Source organism: Choloepus didactylus, chromosome 4 (genome assembly GCF_015220235.1).
Source record: "Choloepus didactylus isolate mChoDid1 chromosome 4, mChoDid1.pri, whole genome shotgun sequence".
Lineage (NCBI taxonomy): Eukaryota > Metazoa > Chordata > Mammalia > Pilosa > Megalonychidae > Choloepus > Choloepus didactylus.
In genome coordinates, this window is record NC_051310.1 from 130,831,877 (window position 1) to 130,852,836 (window position 20,960).

Here is a 20,960-nt window from a genome sequence, read left to right on the forward strand (position 1 = left end):
AAATTTTAAGTTTGATTGAAAATAGTCACTTGATGCTGTGTGGGGGTAGAGAACCTGACTGTGTAAGTGCCCAAGAGGGCTGGTGTAGTCTTAGTTCCAGAACTGAGGAGAGAAGAGGTGGGTGGGAGAGGACTGGCATCGCCACTGGGCTGGCATCGCCACAGGGCTTTACCAGTTTTTGCTCTGCTTGTTGGTCTACTGGGAGAGAAACACAATCATGGAAGTGAAGCACCAGAAGGGATTTTAGATGTTGTCTACATTTAGGAATTTCCTCAATACCTTCCCTGACAGAAGTCATCTATCTTCTGCATGAATTCTTCTGGAGATACGGCAGCTTCTGCCACTGTTTAAAGTTCTGATTGAGGTCTGCCTTCCAGTAAGTATAATCTGCTTCCTTTGTAACCCGACCTATTGGTCCTCTTTCTGGCCTCAGAAACAGTATGACATGACCCAAAGACAGTTTTTATTTCAAATACCTGAAGACAGCTTCTATTTCTCTTCACATCTTCTCTCAGTAACTTGGGATGAATGGGGCTGGGGGATGGAGTGAGTGAAGGACACTTCCGCAATTTCAAGGCACCCCCACCCCTTATCTTTTTCATAGATTTCGTAACAGCCTCTCAACTTCCCTCTAATCCACTCTCCAGAGGAATTTTTCTAAATCTCTTCCACTTGCTTAATACACTCCAGTGGTTTTCCACTGCCCTCAGTTAGAGCTCCTTGACAAGGTTCGCAAGCCTCTTTGTGATCTGACCTCTTGACCTCCATATTGTAGCCAGCCTGAATTACTGTCTCTCACTGGTTGAATCTATTTGACTCAAGTTAAGACTGCAAGAGTTAGGATAGTGAGGGTGACTAGTACTTTCAGTTTTCCTTGACTATACCATCCTAACTTTCCCCTGGGCTTTTGCATGTGCTATTTATTTCCTTTGTATCTCAACACTTTCAGGAGTGAAATCTGCAGCTATGATGTTTCCTTGACCCTCCTTCTGCCTCTGAGCCCCTACAGCACTATGAAAGTTCACCTCCCCTATGAAAGTTTGGCTCCTGCTGGAATTACCTGCTCACTTGTCTGCACTCCCCACCATCCTGAAGATGCCTGAGTGCAGGGACTGGGATAGACAGAGGGTGGATCACATGCTGTTGGTTACTACATGTCTACTGAGATGTGGTGTGGCCTGGGAGATGCAAGGTGTCATTGAAGAAAGAGCCCTGGATTAGGATTCAGGAAGCTGCGACCCAGGCTGCACCCTCTGCTCTCTGCATGATGTGGGACAAATCATTTAAACTTTCCAGGCTGCGGTTACTTTCTCTGTAAAATCAGAGGGGTGAAATTTCTTGAAGTTCTCTTCAGCTCTAATGTGTTATTATTACATATAACGTCACTTCATTTGGCAGATGTTGGCAAACTTCTAAACATTTTATGTATTTATTTACTTCTATTAAGAAAAAACATTTTTGAATGTAATAAAACAATATATATCAAAGCATTAAAAAATCACAACCTTTGACCTTGTCACGTTTTATATAACTACCTCTAGCAATGACAAAACACTTTTGAACATAATAAAACAATATATATGAAGCCATAAAAAAATCACAATCTTTGACCTTGTCATTTTGCATTAGAAATGTCTCCTAAGGGAATAAAGTCAAGTGAGAAGATGTTCACTGTGGTATTTTTTCTAGAAGAAACTGGAAATGACCTAAATGTCCAAGAAAAGGAAAATGGTTTAATAATACTAACTTAAAATATAGAATCTATGTACAGAAGGTTACATACAAAATAAAAAGAATTATACTAGGACTCTGGGATTCCCACCTTTCTGTACTAGCCATCCAGGTATAAATATTCATAAAGTGTCTTCATTTTAGGAGACGCTGTCCACTTTATCTTCTGCTCAGTCCTTGCAAAATCATGCGATCTGCCTTTAAAGAGTAATACAAACTATTTCTTTTTCCTCTTCTTGATGAAATACACAACCTAGAACTTTATTAAAAGCTTGGATATGAGAAATATTATTCACGGATGGTTGCCTGCAGGGTATGTAGTATATGCACCTATTGCTCTAGTTCATCTAGGTGTAAATTACGGATTGCAATAGACCCTCAGAGAAAGCAGGACACACCTGGGTGATGGCAAATTGAGTAGTCAAAACATTTTCACTCCCTTAAAATCTATCATACTGCCTTGTTCAGAAGAAAAGACAATCAAGATACCCTTTTTTAAGGAAGGAGAGAACAGAAATTTCTGAATAAATAGGTCCATTCCTGAAAAGCAGGGAGAGAGGGCTGATTAGCTGAATCAATCATTGTCACCAAGCTAGCAAGGTGCCACTGGCTAAACCCGCAGCTTTCCAATTGGAGCAGCGTCGTCTATGGGATCAATCTAGTAGCTTGTCTTGCTACTACATTGCCTCATTGAATGGGTAACTGCATGAGTTAGCTACATAAAACGCTCCAGAAATGTTTGCCAAAAAGATAAGGTCTGAAAAAAGGCAGTGAAAGGAAATGTGTTCTGATCAGAATTAACCAGGTGAATGTAAAATTGTTGGTAGATGAACAAGTCAGGGTCGAAGGCTTATCTTTTCTTCATTTGGAAAGGCAACCGAGACACAAACTGGCTCCAACACAGCCCTTAGAGACAGTCTGAAAATAAGTCTTAAAGTACCATTTATAACTGTGATTTTGCATTTCTACCATTGGCAATTTGAAATTGTAGTATTTAATAATCTATTCTAGTCTCTATATCCCTGTTAGGATAAAGACAAAGTACAGTGCATACATCCCCCAGCCCCACACAAAAAAACGGACGGCCTTGAAGTCAGAAAGATGTTTAAGATTTAGTTTCACCAGAAGTTGTAACTGAGAAATAGAATTAACAAATAATTAGGATCACTGAATCATTATATAGATTACTTTTTCTTACATTCTAGTATATTGTAGAAATAGCTGAAATGACTGAAACCTACTGAAATGCAGATTGTAAAAATCTCCTGACTGGTCCCTCTTGTACCCTCTTATCCTATTTTACAACTTTAGTGTCTTATGATCACAAAGACAACCCCTTAATGCTTATTAGTGCAGGAACTTGAGTCAGCCCAGAACTAACAGCTGACTACACTGTTTATACTTGATATTGTAATGGTTATTTTTGCTTAGTTCCACCCCTTTACATGGTACTATAGTAGTTTATACTTGCTATTGTAATGGATACTTTAGCTTATTTCTACCTCTTTACATGGTACTATAGTTATTCATATTTGTTATTGTAATAGTAAGAACTCCATATCTCTTGTTTGAATCCATAAAAACCCTAAACTCCTTAGACTTGGGGAGACAGATTTTAGGCCGATAGGCCATCTGTTCTCCTTGCTTTGCATAGTAATAAACTATTTCTCCTTTTGAAACCCCGGTGTCGCAGATTATTGAACTAAGTAAATATTTAACAGGGAAAAACAATCACTCATCTCATATTTATGTAATTATATAACTTACTTAATATTGTCGTTTCTCTTACAGTTCTTACTTTTGTTCTTGTTTTCTAAATAGCCCTGGAATCAAGAGTAATTACTTGTCCTGAGGCTACCAGGTCACATCAGGTCTTACACACCAGGTCCTACACAACTGGTTATCATTTGATCTCAAAAAGCAACCATGTCACCTACCCACCAACTATCTACTTCCCTATTTTAGGGAGGCTCTGGGTGGGTGGGGGGTTCCTTTTCAAATACTGACCACTTACACTTATTATGCAGAATTGCTATCTCTACTCTTCTGTTTCAGGTTCAGTACCATCAACACATGACTCAGAGCTTATTTTGTCTTCATCTCTCTATTCCCTTCTTGCTTCTGAAGAAAAAGAATTGTTAAGCATTCCCACATACGCTAGCAACATGCTAGCTTTTTTTTTTCCCCCTTCTAGCTCGTTACTGAATGGAGATGTCCAACAATCGCCCCCCACCCCCCGCCGCTGCCACCTGTAGTTATAAGCAAGACAAGAAGAAAAATTTTACAGAAAATCTTTAAGTTAGCTCCCAATTTAGACCCTGGGCTATTGTAACCTCCTTTGGGAGGTGAGTAAGAACCTGGGCCTGGGAGAGATTGGGTCTAAACAGATGTTCTCACATCACACCATTTTTTATTTTGTTGCATAGTTTTTCATGCCCTCACCCTCCAACTCAATTATCCTTAATCTTCAGGGAAGAAAACCTGTTTACAATCAGAATGATGGGACTCATAAATTCAACATTTATTGAGTGCCTATTATGTGCTATGCATTTCTAGAGCAGTATTCAAAGATAAATGAGGGAAGCCCAAGTCAATGAGGCACTCAAAGTGCAATGAAGCAACTCATCTAATTTACTCCTTGTGCTTTCCAGAGGTAAGAACAGTGAAGATTAGATTATCTCTATGTCTTGATTCTGGACTAAAGTTGGCATTAGAAAATTATCTCCGTCCAAGAAAGTGTGGTCCCTACTGTTGGTCATTCCTTGGATTCTCTGAGTTCCTATTTCTTCTACATTAAACTGTCTAAAAATGGTGACATAATTGTCTTTTTACCCCCTCCATAGCCAAAGACCTTCAGAAATGATCATGATTTAAGTTATTGTTATTCAGCTTGTTATTGTTCTTACATAGTAAGACACATTTCACTGTGTTATGAACCTGATCAAAACTGCCCATGGTGTTCCTTTTGTCTGGAATGCCCCTTCCCCAACTGCAGTTGCCTAGCCCCATCATCAGTGCCCCCATGAAGCCTTCCTTCACCCTCTGCTCTCTTTTCCCACAGCACTTTGTAGTTCTCCAAGCACACATACCACATGCTGCCAGGTGTCACATGTGAGGCCTAATTCTTTTGCTGAAGTGTAAGATCCTCAAAGGCAGGAACTCAAACCATCTTCTTATCTCCCCATCCCACCTTGGCAACTAGCTTATACCTTGTGGGACTCACTAAATGTTTCCGGATTTTAAAATTAAATCATTGTACAATCTACTTTTCTTAATCCAATCTCAAAAGTTTGTATGACAGGAGTTATCTTTGGTCCCAAAACTAGGTTTAGAATGAAGATCTCATGTTATGGAACTTTCAATGATGCAATATTTTTGAAAGCTACTGGGAACATTTTCATTTATCACAGTGTTTAAAGGAGGTCCAATCTTGTAAAACCAGGTCAAGAAGTTATAGGTTTACAGAAAAATTATGCATAATAGAACTTCTTATAACCTCCCTGGGTCTCAGTCCTTATCTTTAATGATTATCGAAGCCTTGTACAACAGTAGCACATACTGAGAGCCTTGCTTGGTTATCCTAACCCAGGCAATGTAAATGTGGCCAGTGGCTGAGGAAGAGACTGACAAGGAACCTGGGTTATCCTCCTGGAAGAACAGCTAGATTAGGCTGATCTTAATGCAAGCATGAATGGAAACAAAGCAGATTTACTACTTCAGATCTCTTTTGGATGTATTTTAAAAATGTGCCACATTGTGTGAAAGTAAATATACTTTTTTTGTTTTACCCATATTCTGTTTGGAAAGTTACTTGAAAAACTGCTGACCCATGAAGTTGACCTACATCAACTAAAACATTGGTATGTGTATGAGTTCAAATAGTTGAGAACAGTTTTTCCCCATGTGACTAGATGTATCACACCCTGCAATGGAGAAGGATTCTGAAATGTGCTGCAGAGACAAATCATGTTCTGGGGCAAGTGCTCCTATTTGATCCAGGGAAGTGCTTATGAGTCTTGCTGTTCTATAAGTATAGTAAATTCTGAAAGGATAATTGGGTACTGAAATTCCTGGTAGGGTTTAGCCCTCTTAAGCTTTAAGAAGAGTCCCCAAAATTCAAAACAATTGGATTAATCCCCATGATAAATATCACTGTTCTGGTCTTTTATTTATGTATAATCTGGAATTAGCAGACAATTGAAAATTGCAACTCAAGAGTTCTTACTATCCCTTATACTCTGAGGCTGAAGTTCAAAGGACAGAATCAAACTCTGTTGAATTGCCACTGCAAGTTTCAAAAGCTTCTCTCCTTTGTGTTCCATGTTCAGATAGTGTGATATAATAAAACGTGCCCTGGAGTTGAATAAAAAAATTTGGGTTCTGTCCTCCACTTGCTGTTGCTAATTAGCCATGTGACCCTGGGTAATTGAAATCATCCCTCTAGGCCTTTGTTTGTTCAGCTGTAAAATGGGTGGATGAAATAAGACTGGTTGCTTCTCAAAGCCTGGTCTTCAGACCATCTCCTTCAATACCATCTGGGGTTGGGGTGAGGCTTATTACAAAAATACATATTCCTGGGCTGTACCATAGTCCAACTGATGGGAGATGGTGCTCAGGAATACGGCTTTTAAAATAAGCTTCCTATGTTCATTAAAGTTTCTTTTCTAAACTTTTTAATGGAGTAAAACACACTATAATATTTAAGTTGGAGAATTATAGGATTAGACCATCTCTAAGAGCCCTTCCAACTTCTTTTTAAAGAATTCTAAGAATCAGTCCATTCAACAAATTAACATGGGCACATTTACGAAACATATGACTTTGGACTCTGCATCACCCCTTTGCAGTAACTATTTCAGGACAGGGTAACTCTGCAATGTTTGCAATCGTACCTTGGTGATTTCAAGAAAATGAAAGTTTTTCAAAGGTCAGCTTAATGCCCGAGAGTTCCCTAGGTCCACTAGAGAGTCTGGGTCAAGTCTGAAATTGAACTTAAGACTTGCATCATACTTTCCACATACACTTACCTAAACATAGTGTTCTATGGAAGAGGCTCACTGCCTGAGTAGGAAAGGAGGTTATCTGTTGTATTTTTTAATTCTATTACAGAACCAAACTCTATTCCAGTCACTTAAACCCCAGCTTATTTTTCAGGAAAACTCCTGAAATACTTGAAATACTAAGCAAGGAGGTAAACAATATTTAAATGCCTCCTGAAGCAGTACAAAGACTCTGTTAATAACTTCCCTCTAAGACAGCTAGAAAAGTAAAAGGCTTAAGAGGGTCTTTCAGTTACTAAGTAGGGAAGTTTTCTCTTTTCCCAGGCAACTAGGTTGTTAGGTAGTTGAAAACATTTCTGGAAAGGACTATCCACTTATAATAATTTGCCTTTAAAATTGTGCTCCCTCCACCCTCTTTAAACCTTTTTACAAATTCTTCACTTGTTGGATGATGTATTTTTATGCCACATGAAACAATGTATAAGCTTCCTGGTTTCCCACAAATAAATCGACATCTCATCCTCCATGACTCCAAGCAAGCTGCTAAGCTATGAAATGAAGGGGTAGACCAGATGGATGCTTGATCCCTTCTAGTTCTAACAGTTTACATCCATGTAGAGGAAGGTAACATTACAGGGAAAGAGCATGGGCTTCAGAACTGGACAGACCTAGGATGGAATTGTAAGCCTCAGTTTTCTCAACTGTTTAATGGTGGATAATGATATCAGATCTCCTAGGGTAATAAAAGCACCCAGCTTGGCACAGAAAGGCATTCCAGAAAGGTAAGGCTTCCTGGTTCCTTATATCCCCACTCCATCACCCATGCCTTCCAGCCCACGCGTGGGTAACCTCCTCTTGCTGACAGAACAAGAGGCAACCTCTGGTCCTTTTTCAAGTGCAGGGATGAGCTCTCTGGGAAGGGAGCATCACCAGTTCTGTGGGAAACCTTCTCAGCTTTCACTCCATGTCTTTCTGGCGTGGGGCACCACTGTAGCATGAAATTATTATTTCATGGCTAGGTGAAATCTGGCAGGAGGCAACCACAGAACTGAAGGGGTCACTATGGCTACAGATGCAATGGGGGCTCACAAGGGCACTGCAGCAGCTCCCCAAAAGCCTTCACTTCGGGATCAACTGGGGTCACCTTCTCTGCAGTGAGAAGCCAGGGGTTCTAACAGAGCTTGACAGCTGGAAGCAGCCCTGAAGACTGCCTCATTACAAAAGAGGAAATCAAGGAACAGAGAGGTGAAGTGATTTTCCCAAGGTTCTAGCCAACCAAGTAGCAGAGGTGAGAACAGTCTCTCTGGATCCCACTGGAGTTCACACTCCGTTTTAAAGCAGATGTTGTAAGTGTGGGTTAGTAAGAGCTTGGCTTTTAGGTAGACAGTTCTATTCTCTTCCTCACCCCACAGCTCTGTGACATGGGGCATGAGGCTTCAACATCTCTGGCCTCAGTGGTTTCATCTACAAAAGCCTAATAGTACACCCTATTTCTTGTGAGGATTAAAAGCAATTCTGTATGTAAGTGCTTAACACAGTGTCTGGACATTGTAAGCTCCAACAGGTCGTTCTAATTATTATCATTAGCATTTCAAGAAAGCTTTGCCATTCACCCCCTCTACACCTACAGTTCCCATTTGAACCTCCCTCTTCAACACCTCCTACATCACTCTGCCTCTGGTTCACCAACGCTCGGAGAAGCCCAGTGGCAAGGCAGGGCATGTCCCCGGGACTCACCTGGCGAGGCCAGCAGCACCTTCGCCCCGCAGCACTGGAAACAGTGCAATAGGGACTTCGCACGGATGTTGTAGTTGAGACACGCCATGGCACAGCCCAGCTTGAGCAGCCCCAGCCAGAGGTACAGATAGGCTGGTTCGTTGCCCATAAAGATCGCTACACAGTCTCCCTGGCGCAAGCCGAGGTGGTCGCGCAGCGCCCGCGCCACCTGGTTGCTGCGCCGGTCCACCTGCGCATAGGTGAGGGTCTCGTCGCCGAAGAGCAGGAAAGGCTTGTGCGGGTTTTGGCGCGCTTTGTCCATGAAGACCCCCAGGAGGGTGCGGACCGGCCTCCGGTTCCCGTAGCTGCTCAGCTGCCGGGCCACTTTGACCAGTTGCAGGAAGAATCTCATGTCCTGGAAGAAGTAGGGGCAGCAGAAGTTCACCAGCAGTGGCAGGAGCAGCAGCCCCGCCAGGAGGGTGTAGATGGCGGACAGCATGTCGGAGCCGGGGCCCCCAGTCGCCGCAAGGGCGGCGGGCGCGCTTCGGGCGTGCAGCGCGGCGGCTCGCTGGACTCCGGACGGGCTGCTCGGGGGCGCAGGGCGGCGGGACGCCCGGCTGGCGGCGCGGTTGGGACCACAGCGGGGCGCTTCTGCTGCTAGTACTGCAGCCAGTTCTCGGGCAGGTGGAGTTGTGCGGGCTCCCGTGGGTTCCAGGCGGGACCCGCGGACTGAGCCCGCCCCCTCATGGGGCGCAACCACCTGTGCGCCGCTCTCTGCCCGCCCCTGCGATCCTCCCCTGCGGGGAAGGCGGCTCTGTGGCTCCAGGTGGGTCGCGGTCACTGTTCCGCCCTAGCCTGGAGCCCAGTCTGCACTCCGCTGCGTGGTCACCAAGGCACTTTACCTCTCCGAGCCAGTTTCCATATCAAAATGGTGATACCTCGCAGTTTGCGGATATTGAGATGATTAAAGGAGATAATGCGCACGTAAGGCTATTGTAAGTTATTATTACTACCAAAAGAGTACCTTATAGATTGATTTATTATTTTTAAAAAAAAAGCCTGAAAAATGTGAGACAGTCCTATCATTTATTGATAGTTGTTATCAGGTGCCACTGCCAAACCAGAACCCCACATTTCCTTCCCCGTTCCAAGGGCTTTCCGCCTGATGTATCTTGTTTCTCAGATTTGCTACCCTCGCCCCCGCCCCCCGCCCTGCTGCCGCCTCTAATTCGACTGTTTCTTGTGGCGAAGGCTTCAAGGTTGAAGAAAAACTCCAGCAATTGTCACGCCCCGCTCATCGCAACCCCTGAGCTTGGGGCGGAGGGAAACACGTTCTAGCTGTAGTCATAGGTGGCCCCGCCCGGCCCAGCGAGCCCTGATTCCGCGAAAAGTAACGCCAAGTATCGCCACGTGGAATGAGCCACGGCATTATTTGCTCTAATATTTTGTTCTAAGTGATTTCTCCCACCCTCCAACCCAACATGTTGAAAATTCTTAAGTGTTGTCAGCCCAATTCAACATAGATTAAGTGGCTCTGTCAGAGACTAGTTCAACACAGACGCAATAAAACAAATGTTATCGGCTGACTATGGTTTCTCAAAAGCCCTTTCGGAAGAAGTGTGATCCTCTCTTTTAATTTGCTGCTACTTTTACATAGAGTGAATAGTCAGTACTTGCTACTGACAGGGATCAGGATCTAAGTAAAAGCAGCATTTTACTTTCTTCCTTTCCTGTCCTCCTGTGTTCCTCTTTCTTACTGTGAGATAACTGCAAGTAATGAATGTTTACTCCATGCTAGACACTCAGATGGGAAGGCACTTTTATGCTTATTTATAGATGAAGAAAGAGAAGCATAAAGAGGTGAGTTAAGACAGCTAATAAGAAAGGATGGGTTTTGGAACCGTCATCTGTGTGGTCCAGGGACCCAGGCTCTTAGCTACCATGCTATGCTGCCTTCTTATTCTCTATATTTTTGTCCATGATGTCTTCCCTTTCTTCCACAATTTCCTTCTTTTGTTTCCCTTCACAGTCTCTCCCCTCCCCGACTTTTTTTTTAATCCCTAGTATCTGCTCAAGCAGCTCTTTTCTGATCTCTCATCACTAACATAGCTACAATATAGTGACTGGTTGCATCATTTCCCTGGGGATGAATTGGGGGCCTTCATCGTCCCTGAGGAGGAGGTCTTTGTTATGGTGTTGAGGAAAGTAGGGGTCAAAGCAGAAATCATTCTGTTGGGTGCTTCAGATTGAAGCTCAGAGAATTCCTTTCTGCCCCAATGCCATCTCTCAAGTCCCTTCATGGCCGGTCAGTGTGGCCTCTGAGATCTCTCTTTTTTTCTACCCAGACTGCTAGATTACTCCAAGCACCTGCTCTCTTTTTTATCCTGAGGATCGCTTTAGCTTTGTGCATCAGTTAGGAATCTTTCAATTGCAAGTGAAAGAAAACAAGACACAAACTGGCTTAAGCAGAAACAGGAATGTAAGCAGTAACTGGAGTGTCCAGGGGTAGGATAGGCTTCAGATGAGCTTTCATCTATTGCTTGACTGCTAGGACCAGGACCCAGTTTGTCGTTCTCCATCTCTCTGCTCCACCAGCTCTGTATAGCTTCTGCTGTCCTGTGGGCTCCTCTTTCATTGTCCAAAGATGACTAACAAACAGCCCTTGCAGTTATAGGCTTCCCGCAAATACAAGAATGTTTTTTCTTAGGAATCCTTGCTTAAAAGAAAGAAATAAATCCCTGACTGTGCTATGTGCCCATCCTGGACCAGTCTCTGTGACTTGCAGAAGATAAATGCTGATTGGCTTAAGCCAATCAGGGTTCACCCATAGAGTTGGGTACAGTCATTCTACCCATACTGCATTGTGAAAATTTTCCAGGTATTATTGAGAAGTGGGGGAGGGGAGAAGAAATGAATCTGGGCAAGGAATTAGCAAATGCCTATTATATATATCTTGGAACTCTTCTCTCCAGCGATTCTGGCTTTGAGCCTGGGATCCGTATTATGCTTCGGCCCAAGGTTATGAGTCTTCCTGAAAATATTAATAATCATACCTCCACTGCTTGCTTCCCATCCTGTTCTACTCATGGCACTTAGAGATGATTATAATATTTGTACATTATACTGGAATACATGTAGGCTGGAGTTGACCAGATGTACTAAGTCTTGCCTGGCTCCCTTGAGGGCTGAGCAGACTGAAAGCTTAGCACAGAGGTTATCTATTCTTGGCACATCTTTTGGGAAGTTCTGGCCTATAAAATAAAGTTCAAACTTTATTTTCTGGCTCTTCTGCATCAGACTTAAACTTTCAATTCACTCAATAAACAAATATTTATTGAGCTTCTATTATGGGCGGTACACCATTGGGCACTGGCTATTTAAAAAGAAGACCAAAACTTTATTCCAACTATTCCTTTTTTTAAAAATTCAGTTTTATTGAGATATATTCACATACCATAGAATGATCCATGGTGTACGATGAACTGTTCACAGTACCATCACATAGCTGTGCATTCATCGCCCCCATCTATTTTTGAACATTTTCCTTACACCAGAAAGAATCAGAATCAGAATAAAAAATAAAAATAAAAAAGAACACCCAAATCACCCCCCCCATCCCACCCTATTTTTCATTTAGGTTTTGTCCCCATTTTTCTACTCTTCCATTCATACACTGGATAAAGGGAGTGCGATCCACAAGGTTTTCACTATTGTACTGTCACCCCTTGTAAGCTACATTGTTTTACAATCATCTTCAAGAGTCAATGTTACTGGGTTGGAATTTGGTAGTTTCAGTTATTTACTTCTAGCTATTCCAATACATTAAAACCTAAAAAGTGTTATCTATATAGTGCGTGAGAATGTCCACCAGAGTAACCTCTTGTCTCCATTTGAAATCTCAACCACTGAGCTTTATTTCATTTCATTTCGCATCCCCCTTTTGGTCAAGAAGATGTTCTCAATCCCACAATGCTGGGTCCAGATTCATCCCCGTGAGTCATATTGTGCGTTGCCAGGGAGATTTATACCCCTGGGAGTCAGGTCCCATATAGGGAGGAGGGCAGTGAGATCACCCACCAAGGTGACTTAGAGAGGGCCACATCTGAGCAACAAAGAGGCACTTGGGGGAGACTCTTAGGCACAATTATAAGCAGGTTTAGCCTCTCCTTGCAGCAACCAGCTTCATAGGGTCCAGCCCCAAGACAGAGGGCTCGGCACATCAAGCCATCAGTCCCCAATGTTTGTGAGAAATCAGCAACAATCCAGGTGAGGAAGTCCAACACCTCTGCATTCTCTCCCAGTTCTTCAGGGGGGCCCCAAATATGTATTTTTATTCTCCACCCAAATTACTTTAGGATGTGTTGCTATTTCATTCTAATCTATACAGACCTACCATAGCTCACTTCCTATTCAAAGTTCCATGTAATTGTAGTGTTTGAACAAACTGACTGTAGAGGTTATCTTGTTTAGTAAATATAGCTCCTACACCAAATAAACATCTCTTCCCTTGGTCTCACGTTGAAGCTGAAGTTTCAACACACAGTCAGTTTCAACCTTTACCCTTTGGCCCGATTTGTTCTAGTCTTAACCAGATCTGCTTTATTCATATCTCTAATTGAAGTCTGGGCTCTATTTCAGCTTTTTTTTTTTTTTTTTTTAAACAGTTGCTGAATGTGTTAATACTGATATTCATATCTGCTGAGCTCTAGGTCTGTGTTTCAGGTGTAATACAGATACCCAGTGTTCCAGAGACCAGCCAGGTTATACACTAAGGGATCAACATCTCAGAGTTCGGAGATAACTATTACAATTCAGGAATAGATTTGACTCCTGTAAGAGCTTACAATCTAGGGACCATTACAATAACCATTTCCCTGTTAGGCTGTGCTCTAAGATTCAATTCTGATTTTACATATTTGTAGTTAGTCCATATTGGTGAGGCATTATAGTGTTTGCCTTTGTTTCTGGCATACTTTGCTCAACATGCTGTCTACAGGATCCATTCACCTCATTGAGTGTCTCTCAGCTTCACTCCTTCTCGTAGTTGCTCAGTATTCCATTCTATGCATACACCACTGTTCACCATCTGTTCCTCAGGCAGTGTACCCTTAGGCCATCTCCACCTACTGCAAATCATTAATACTGCCTCCATAAACACCAGTGTGCAAATGTCCATTCATGTCTCTGCTCTCAGATCTTCCAAGTTCATACCCCATAATGAGGTTGTAGAACCTTATGGCCTCACATACTTCCAACTATTCCTTTTTTTTTTTTTTTCTCATTTTTATTGAGATTGCTCAGATACCATACAATTATCGAAAGATCCAAAGTGTACAATCACCTGCCCCTGGGTACCCTCATACAGCTGTGCATCCATCACACTTAATTTTTGTTCAATGTTTAGAAACTTTTCATTACTCCGGACAAGAAATAAAGTGAAAGATGAAAAAAGAAAAAAAGAAAAGGAAACTCTAATCCTCCCCTATCCCTAACCACCCCCCCCCTCAATTGTTGACACGTAGTATTGGTATAGTACATTTGTTACTGTTTATGAAAAAATGTTGAAATACTGCTAACTGTAGTATATAGCTTGCAATAGGTATATATTTCTTCCCTATATGCCCCTCTATTATTAACTTGTAATTGTATTGTCATACATTTGTTCTGGTTCATGGAAGCAATTTCTAGTATTTGCACAGTTGATCATGGACATTGCCCACCATAGGATTCAGTTTTATACATTCCCATCTTTTGACCTCCAACTTTCCTTCTGGTGACATATATGACTCTGAGCTTCCCCTTTCCACCTCATTCACACACCATTCGGCGCTGTTAGTTATTCTCATGTCTTGCTACCAACATCCCTGTTCATTTCCAAACATTTAAGTTCATCCTAATTGAACATTCTGCTCATATTAAGCAACCACTCCCCATTCTTAAGCCTCGTCCTATATCTTGGTACCTTATATTTCATGTCTATGAGTTTACATATTATAATTAGTTCCTATCAGTGAGACCCTGCAATAATTGTCCTTATGTGTCTGGCTTATTTCACTCAGTATATTGCCCTCGAGGTTTTGTCATCAACCCATTTTTTTTTCATATGGTTTTGTTCACTCACCATACATTCCATCCCAAGTAAATAATCGATGGTTCTCTGCATGGTCATACATTTATGTGTTCACCACCTTCACCACTATCTATATAAGAGCATGTACATTTCTTCCACAAGGCAGGAGGGAGAGTCAAAGAAGGTAGAGAGGCAAAAGAAAGAGGAAAAAAAAACCAGCTAGGAAGCAGCAAAAGGAAAAATAACCTTAAATCAAAGTAGAATAAAGAATCAGACAATACCACCAATGTCAAGTGTCTAACATGCCTCCCCTATCCCCCCCTCTTATCTGCATTCACCTTGGTGTATCAACTTTGTTACATTAAAGGAAGCATAATACAATGATTCTATTAGTTACAGTCTCTAGTTTATGCTGATTGCATCCCTCCCCCAATGACTCCCCATTTTTAACACCTTGCAAGGTTGACATTTGCTTGTTCTCCCTCGTAAAAGAACATATTTGTACATTTTATCGCAATTGTTGAATACTCTAGATTTCACCAAGTTACACAGTCCCAGTCGTTATCTTTCCTCCTTTCTTGTGGTGTCTCACATGCTCCCCACCTTCCTCTCTCAACCGTATTCATAGTTACCTTTGTTCAGTGTACTTACATTGTTGTGCTACCATCTCCCAAAATTGTGTTCCAAACCACGCACTCCTGTCTTCTATCACCCTCTAGTGCTCCCTTTAGTATTTCCTGTAGGGCAGGTGTCTTGTTCACAGAGTCTCTGATTGTCTGTTTGTGAGAAAATATTTTGAGCTCTCCCTCATATTCGAAGGACAGCTTTGCTGGATACAGGATTCTTGGTTGGTGGTTTTTCTCTTTCAGTATCTTAAATATATCACCCCACTTCCTTCTTGCCTCCATGGTTTCTGCTGAGAGATCCGCACATAGTCTTATTAAGCTTCCTTTGTATGTAATGGATCGCTTTTATCTTGCTGCTTTCAGTATTCTCTCTTTGTCTTTGACATTCGATAATCTGATTATTAAGTGTCTTGGCGTAGGCCTATTCAGATCTCTTCTGTTTGGAGTACGCTGCGCTTCTTGGATCTGTAATTTTATGTCTTTCATAAGAGATGGGAAATTTTCATGAATGATTTCCTCTATTATTGCTTCTGCCCCCTTTCCCTTCTCTTCTCCTTCTGGGACACCAATGATACGTACATTATTGTACTTTGTTTCGTCCTTGAGTTTCCGGAGACGTTGCTCATATTTTTTCATTCTTTTCTCCATCTGCTCCTTTGCGTGTAGGCTTTCAGGTGTTTTGTTCTCCAGTTCCTGAGTGTTTTCTTCTGCCTCTTGAGATCTGCTGTTGTATGTTTCCATTGTGTCTTTCATCTCTTGTGTTGTGCCTTTCATTTCCATAGATTCTACTAGTTGTTTTTTTGAACTTTTGATTTCTGCCGTATACATGCCCAGTGCTTCCTTTACAGCCTCTATCTCTTTTGCAATATGTTCTCTAAATTTTTTTATTTGATTTAGTATTAGTTGTTTAAATTCCTGTATCTCAGTTGAAGGGTACGTTTGTTCCTTTGACTGAGCCATAACTTTGTTTTTCTTAGTGTAGGTTGTAATTTTCTGTTGTCTAGGCATGGTTTCCTTGGTTATCCAAATCAGGTTTTCCCAGACCAGAACAGGCTCAGGTCCCAGAGGGAAGAAATATTCAGTATCTTGTTTCCCTGCGGGTGTGTCTTAGAAGATTGCTCCACCCTTTGATGCCTCGGGTCACTGTGCTTTTCTGCCCAGCAGGTGATACCTGTTAGCCTATAATTCTTGACTGGTGTGAGGAGGTATGGCCCTGTTCCCCCAGGCTCTGGGGTCTGGTTCTGAATGGAAAGGGCCCCACCCCTTTCCTTCTAGAGAAGACAGAGCTCCCAGGTGGAGGTCATTAGCATTTCAATGGTCTCTCTCTCTGCTTGTGCTGTCTCCACCCTTCTCCGCTTCACAGCCCTGGAAACTGAAAATGACTGGGGCTTTCTCCACTGAGCCAAAAAAGAAACAGATAGTCCCCTTCAGACCCAGTCCAAGGCAACCCTCTGGCTCTCCCAGGTCAGTCGTCACCCAAAGCCTCTGTCTGTTTTTTGGGGATTCGTACCTGTAGTGAGCAGTTCACACTCGCTACTTAAAACCCCAGTTGGAGCTCAGTTGAGCTATATTTGCTTGCTGGGAGAGAGCTTCTCTCTGGCACCACGAGGATTTGCAGCTCAGGCTATGGGGGAGGGGGTCCCACGACTTGGATCTGCAGGTTTTTCTTACAGATTTTATGCTGTGTTCTCGGGCATTCCTCCCAATTCAGGTTGGTGTATGATGAGTGGATGGTCTCGTTTGTCCCCCTGCAGTTATTCTGGATTATTTACTAGTTGTTTCTGGTTTTTTGTAGTTGTTCCAGGGGGACTACTTAGCTTCCACTCTTCTCTATGCCGCCATCTTGCCCCTCCTCCGGATCCACAGGTTTTACTTACAGATTTTATGCTGTGTTCTTGGGCATTCCTCTCAATTCAGGTTGGTGTATGATGAGTGGATGGTCTCATTTGTCCCCTCACAATTATTCTGGATTATTTACTACTTGTTTCTGTTTTTTTGTAGTTGTTCCAGGGGGACTACTTAGCTTCCACTCCTCTCTATGCCGCCATCTTGCCCCTTCTCCCCAACTATTCCTTTTTAAGAACACTTTCTTTCTTCCAGTTTTGTTGGCACATTCCTAAAAATGTCTTGTGCATTCCTGCCTCTTGGCTTTGTTCTTGCCTCTCTCCACCCCTGAACTCTCCATCTTGTTAAATCCCAATTCTCCTTTAAAGTACTGGTTCACAGACTTCTGGATTTCTCAGTCCAATAACATTTCAAAATAAAGTGCCAACTCGTTAATTTTTCAAGTGAAAACAACCTTCCCCCAAACCAACTGATGTCTACTTTCAATATTGTTTCATGAAAAATGACATTTTAGCACTAAGAAAAGAAAGTATAGTCCTTTTCAAGAAAGGATGAAGTTACCATTACATCAACATATATAAATGATAGAAATAAAAATATTTTTGAATGTAGAAGAAATTAAAACATAAAAATTTATTTGGTTTATTATATCATATGGAAACTGTTTCTATAAAAGTTTTTCCATTTAGAAATAGAAATTCAACCATGAAACACGAAGTAGAGCCAAGTCTTGGGCTTTGATACAATTTAGCACTGAGTTCTCAATCATGGAGGTTTCTAACACCCATAAGGAAGCCTCCAAATCCCCACCTCTCTCATTCTCCCAAATTCACTAAGCCTCCTGGTTACTTTCATTAAGATCCGAGTCCCTTCATGGCCAGTCACTTCAGTGTTGCCTCCTAGACTCCCTCTTTTCCTTAAATAGATATTCTCTAGCTACAGTGCTAGATTACCGCAAGTGCTCACTCTCTTCTGTCCTATTCTGAGGCATTGCAGGAGAAATTCAGGGAATAGACATGGTTACTGGACCTGCACGCTGACACCACCCAGCTTTGGCCAGGACTTCCCTGCTGCCTCATCCCCACTCACCCATCTCTGCTGATGTCTTAGAGAAGGCCTCCCTGTGGCAATTTCAGACTTCTGTACTCCCTTCAAAGCCATCCCTAACCTCAACCTCAAATGTTCTTTTCAAGCACATGGTCTCTCCCTCTACTTTACACAGATAGAGTATCCTACTGGTTCTCAAACTTGAGCGGGAATCAGAACCTGAAGAATTTGTTAAAACTCAGTTTGCTAAGCCTCATCTCCAGAGTTTCTGATTCAGTAAGTCTTGATGGGGACCAAGAATTCATATTTCTAAGAAGTTCCCAGGTGATGCTGATGCTGCTGGTCCAGAGGGTACATTTTGAGAATCACTGAATGAGCGTATTTGTTTCCAAACTGCCCAGGAAAGCCCCAGGGCTTCTGAGGAGCCACCGGGGAGAACAAGTTACAGAGTGTGGGAAGGGGATTCTGGGACTCTACAGCTCTGTGTACAGCTGTTTTATGGACTGGACTTCCATGTGACAAAAGAGTTCCAAAACACTGTTTTCCTTTAACTCCTCCTACCAATGCTGATTTATCTCCTGAACTGAGCTTATAAATAGCACCACACTTCATTGTTTCATGCCTGTTACTTTTGCCTTCCCAACTAGAACTCAATTTCTGGAATGAAGCAGTGGAAGAGAGCATGCTTTTAAAGTCAGAAGACCTGGGTTCAAGCCTTTGCCTGACACGTACTGACTGAGAACTTTTAGGTAAGTTACCTGAGCTCTCACAGTACTTTAATTTTGTGTGCCTCAAGGCACCTAATGTACACGGTGATTGTTGACAAAAATGTGTCAATTGTGAAGCCTGCTGTTTTTGTGACATTACTTTGTGTGCAATAGGAAGTTCATTGTGACTGACTCAGTGGTTTACAGGAAAGCTTATCTCGGGCTCTATTCTCTGCCATCAATCAATCACATTTCTTGATGGGTGTCTGTTATACTGTTGACTGCCTGGCAAGGTGGCATTTGGGTGTAGACATACATGATGTGAAGGTATTCAGAGAGGGAAATGGTAAGAATTTGATGGAGATGATGTATGCCAAGATCGACCCCTCTTTTGGAGGATGAAGGCAAGTTGAGGCTGGGAACAGCTAGTGTTTTGCATTAGTGATGTGGGAGAAGGTGCCCCTTTTTTGCATCCCAGTTGTGCTTGCTAATTACACAATCAGGACAAAATATACTTTGAGGAAACGGTGTTTGCTCTCATTTGGTTTGATGAGAATGCCTTTGCCTTGGTGTTGAATTTTAACTGAGCAAAAAATCCTAGTGAAATGATTATTGCTTCTTGTGTTAATAAGTGTACTTCATGAGGTTTAGTTTATACTTATTCAACAATTTTACCTACCCCAACTTTCAAAATCCCATTACAACCCCACTGCTCCCCATCCCAGTCACAATGTTCCTTTCTCCACCCCTGAATGTGTTGGTTACACTTTTACTCTTTAATTTCCCCTCACTTTTAATATCCTTTGTTGTCCAATTCATAAATGTAAGAGTTTCCTTCTGTTGTCTTCAACTTTCTTCTCTGTTCTCTTTTTCCCTCTCAATGTAGGTGACCTTGTCTACTTCTATGGATTTGACAGCCACCTGGATGTTGGAGACTCTCAAGTCTAAGTATGCAGCTCTATCCCCTCTCCTGAGTTCCAGATCTGATTTAATAAAGGCATATTGAACACCTCCAGATGAATTCATTCATTCACTTACTTATTAATTTATTATAAGCTAAAGCATTTATTTAATGTGTACTAGTGGCAGGCTACTTCACAGTGAATCAGGAAAGGCAGATATTATTCTCATTTTCAGATGAGTGAATTGAGATTCAGGGATGTTAACCAACTTGATAAAGGTCACTCACAAGGAAATTGTGGAGGAGGGACAAAAATTCAAGTTTTCTGATTTCCTAGATAGGTGCTGGCATACTAAGCCTTTTTGCATTTCAAATAAAATTGAGATTTCCACTTCAAGGCTTGGATGCACAGTGGACCAAAATTTTCCAGCAGTTGACAAAAGGGAAAAAATATAAAGATTTGAAGTAGGCCCTATCTATTTCACTGAGTGGGAATAATAAGAATTCAGGAAAAAGATGTAATAGATTTCATGGAATTAAATTGTGATTTGAAGTTCCCAATGCAGTCTAGGACATCTTGCTGACCCCAGCACCTAAAATTCATTGATCCTTCACCATTATGGTAATTCAACTTTTCTCTATAACTCTTATATTGCTTTTGCCAATATTTCACCCTAAGCTCTGTAAATATTTTTTTTCCCCTCATAGATTCTGCTTAATCATCTCTACTTTTGCCTTATAGCATGTGGCTACTTCCTTTTCCCAGCTGTATTAGTTAGGGTTCTCTAGGGAAACAGAATAAATGAGAGATATCTATGAATATAAGATTTATAAAAGTGACTCACGCATCTGTGGGTATGCATGAGTCTAAATTCCGTAGGACAGTCAGCAAACTGGCAACTCCAATGAAGATGTTCGATGAACTCAGGAAATGAATTGGCAACTTTGATGAACTCTTCAGGAAACACTTCGCTGGGCAGCCGAAGAAGAAGTGAAGGTCCTCTATCGGTCTTGCTTAAAAGTCTTCAAGTGATTGATTGGATTAAACCCAGATAACTGCATTCTCTCACTGTGGAAGACAAGTGCTTCGTTGAGTCATCAGTCACAGCTGCAGCCAATTGACTGATGATTTAATAAACCACCCTGTTGGTTTATTAGCCAGCCACAAATGTCCTTACAGCAATGGTTAGGTCAGTGCTTGCTTGACCAGACAGCTGGGTACCATCACCTGGCCAAGTTGACACATGAACCTAACTATCACATTCCACCCCTTGTCAACTTGGCAGTTATACACATCACCTAAAACCATACTTTATC

The 20,960-nt window shown here is 42.0% G+C and overlaps 1 protein-coding gene and 1 long non-coding RNA gene across 3 annotated transcripts in view; one reads left to right on the forward strand and one right to left on the reverse strand.

Annotated features, from left to right (window-relative positions):
* SLC27A2 (solute carrier family 27 member 2) overlaps positions 1–9,137 on the reverse strand; it is a 68,697-nt gene extending 59,560 nt beyond the window's left edge. For both annotated transcript variants that reach the window (XM_037834011.1, XM_037834012.1), the window contains exon 1: positions 8,469–9,137. In XM_037834011.1, coding sequence (XP_037689939.1) covers positions 8,469–8,946 — 478 coding nt within the window. In that variant the 5' untranslated portion in view covers positions 8,947–9,137. The remainder of the gene's footprint in view (positions 1–8,468) is intronic.
* Positions 9,138–9,308: 171 nt separating this feature from the next.
* LOC119532457 lies at positions 9,309–19,699 on the forward strand. Its single transcript, XR_005216546.1, has 3 exons — positions 9,309–9,442; positions 18,683–18,784; positions 19,629–19,699. It is a non-coding gene; the product is annotated as an uncharacterized LOC119532457 (long non-coding RNA).
* Positions 19,700–20,960: the final 1,261 nt, after the last annotated feature.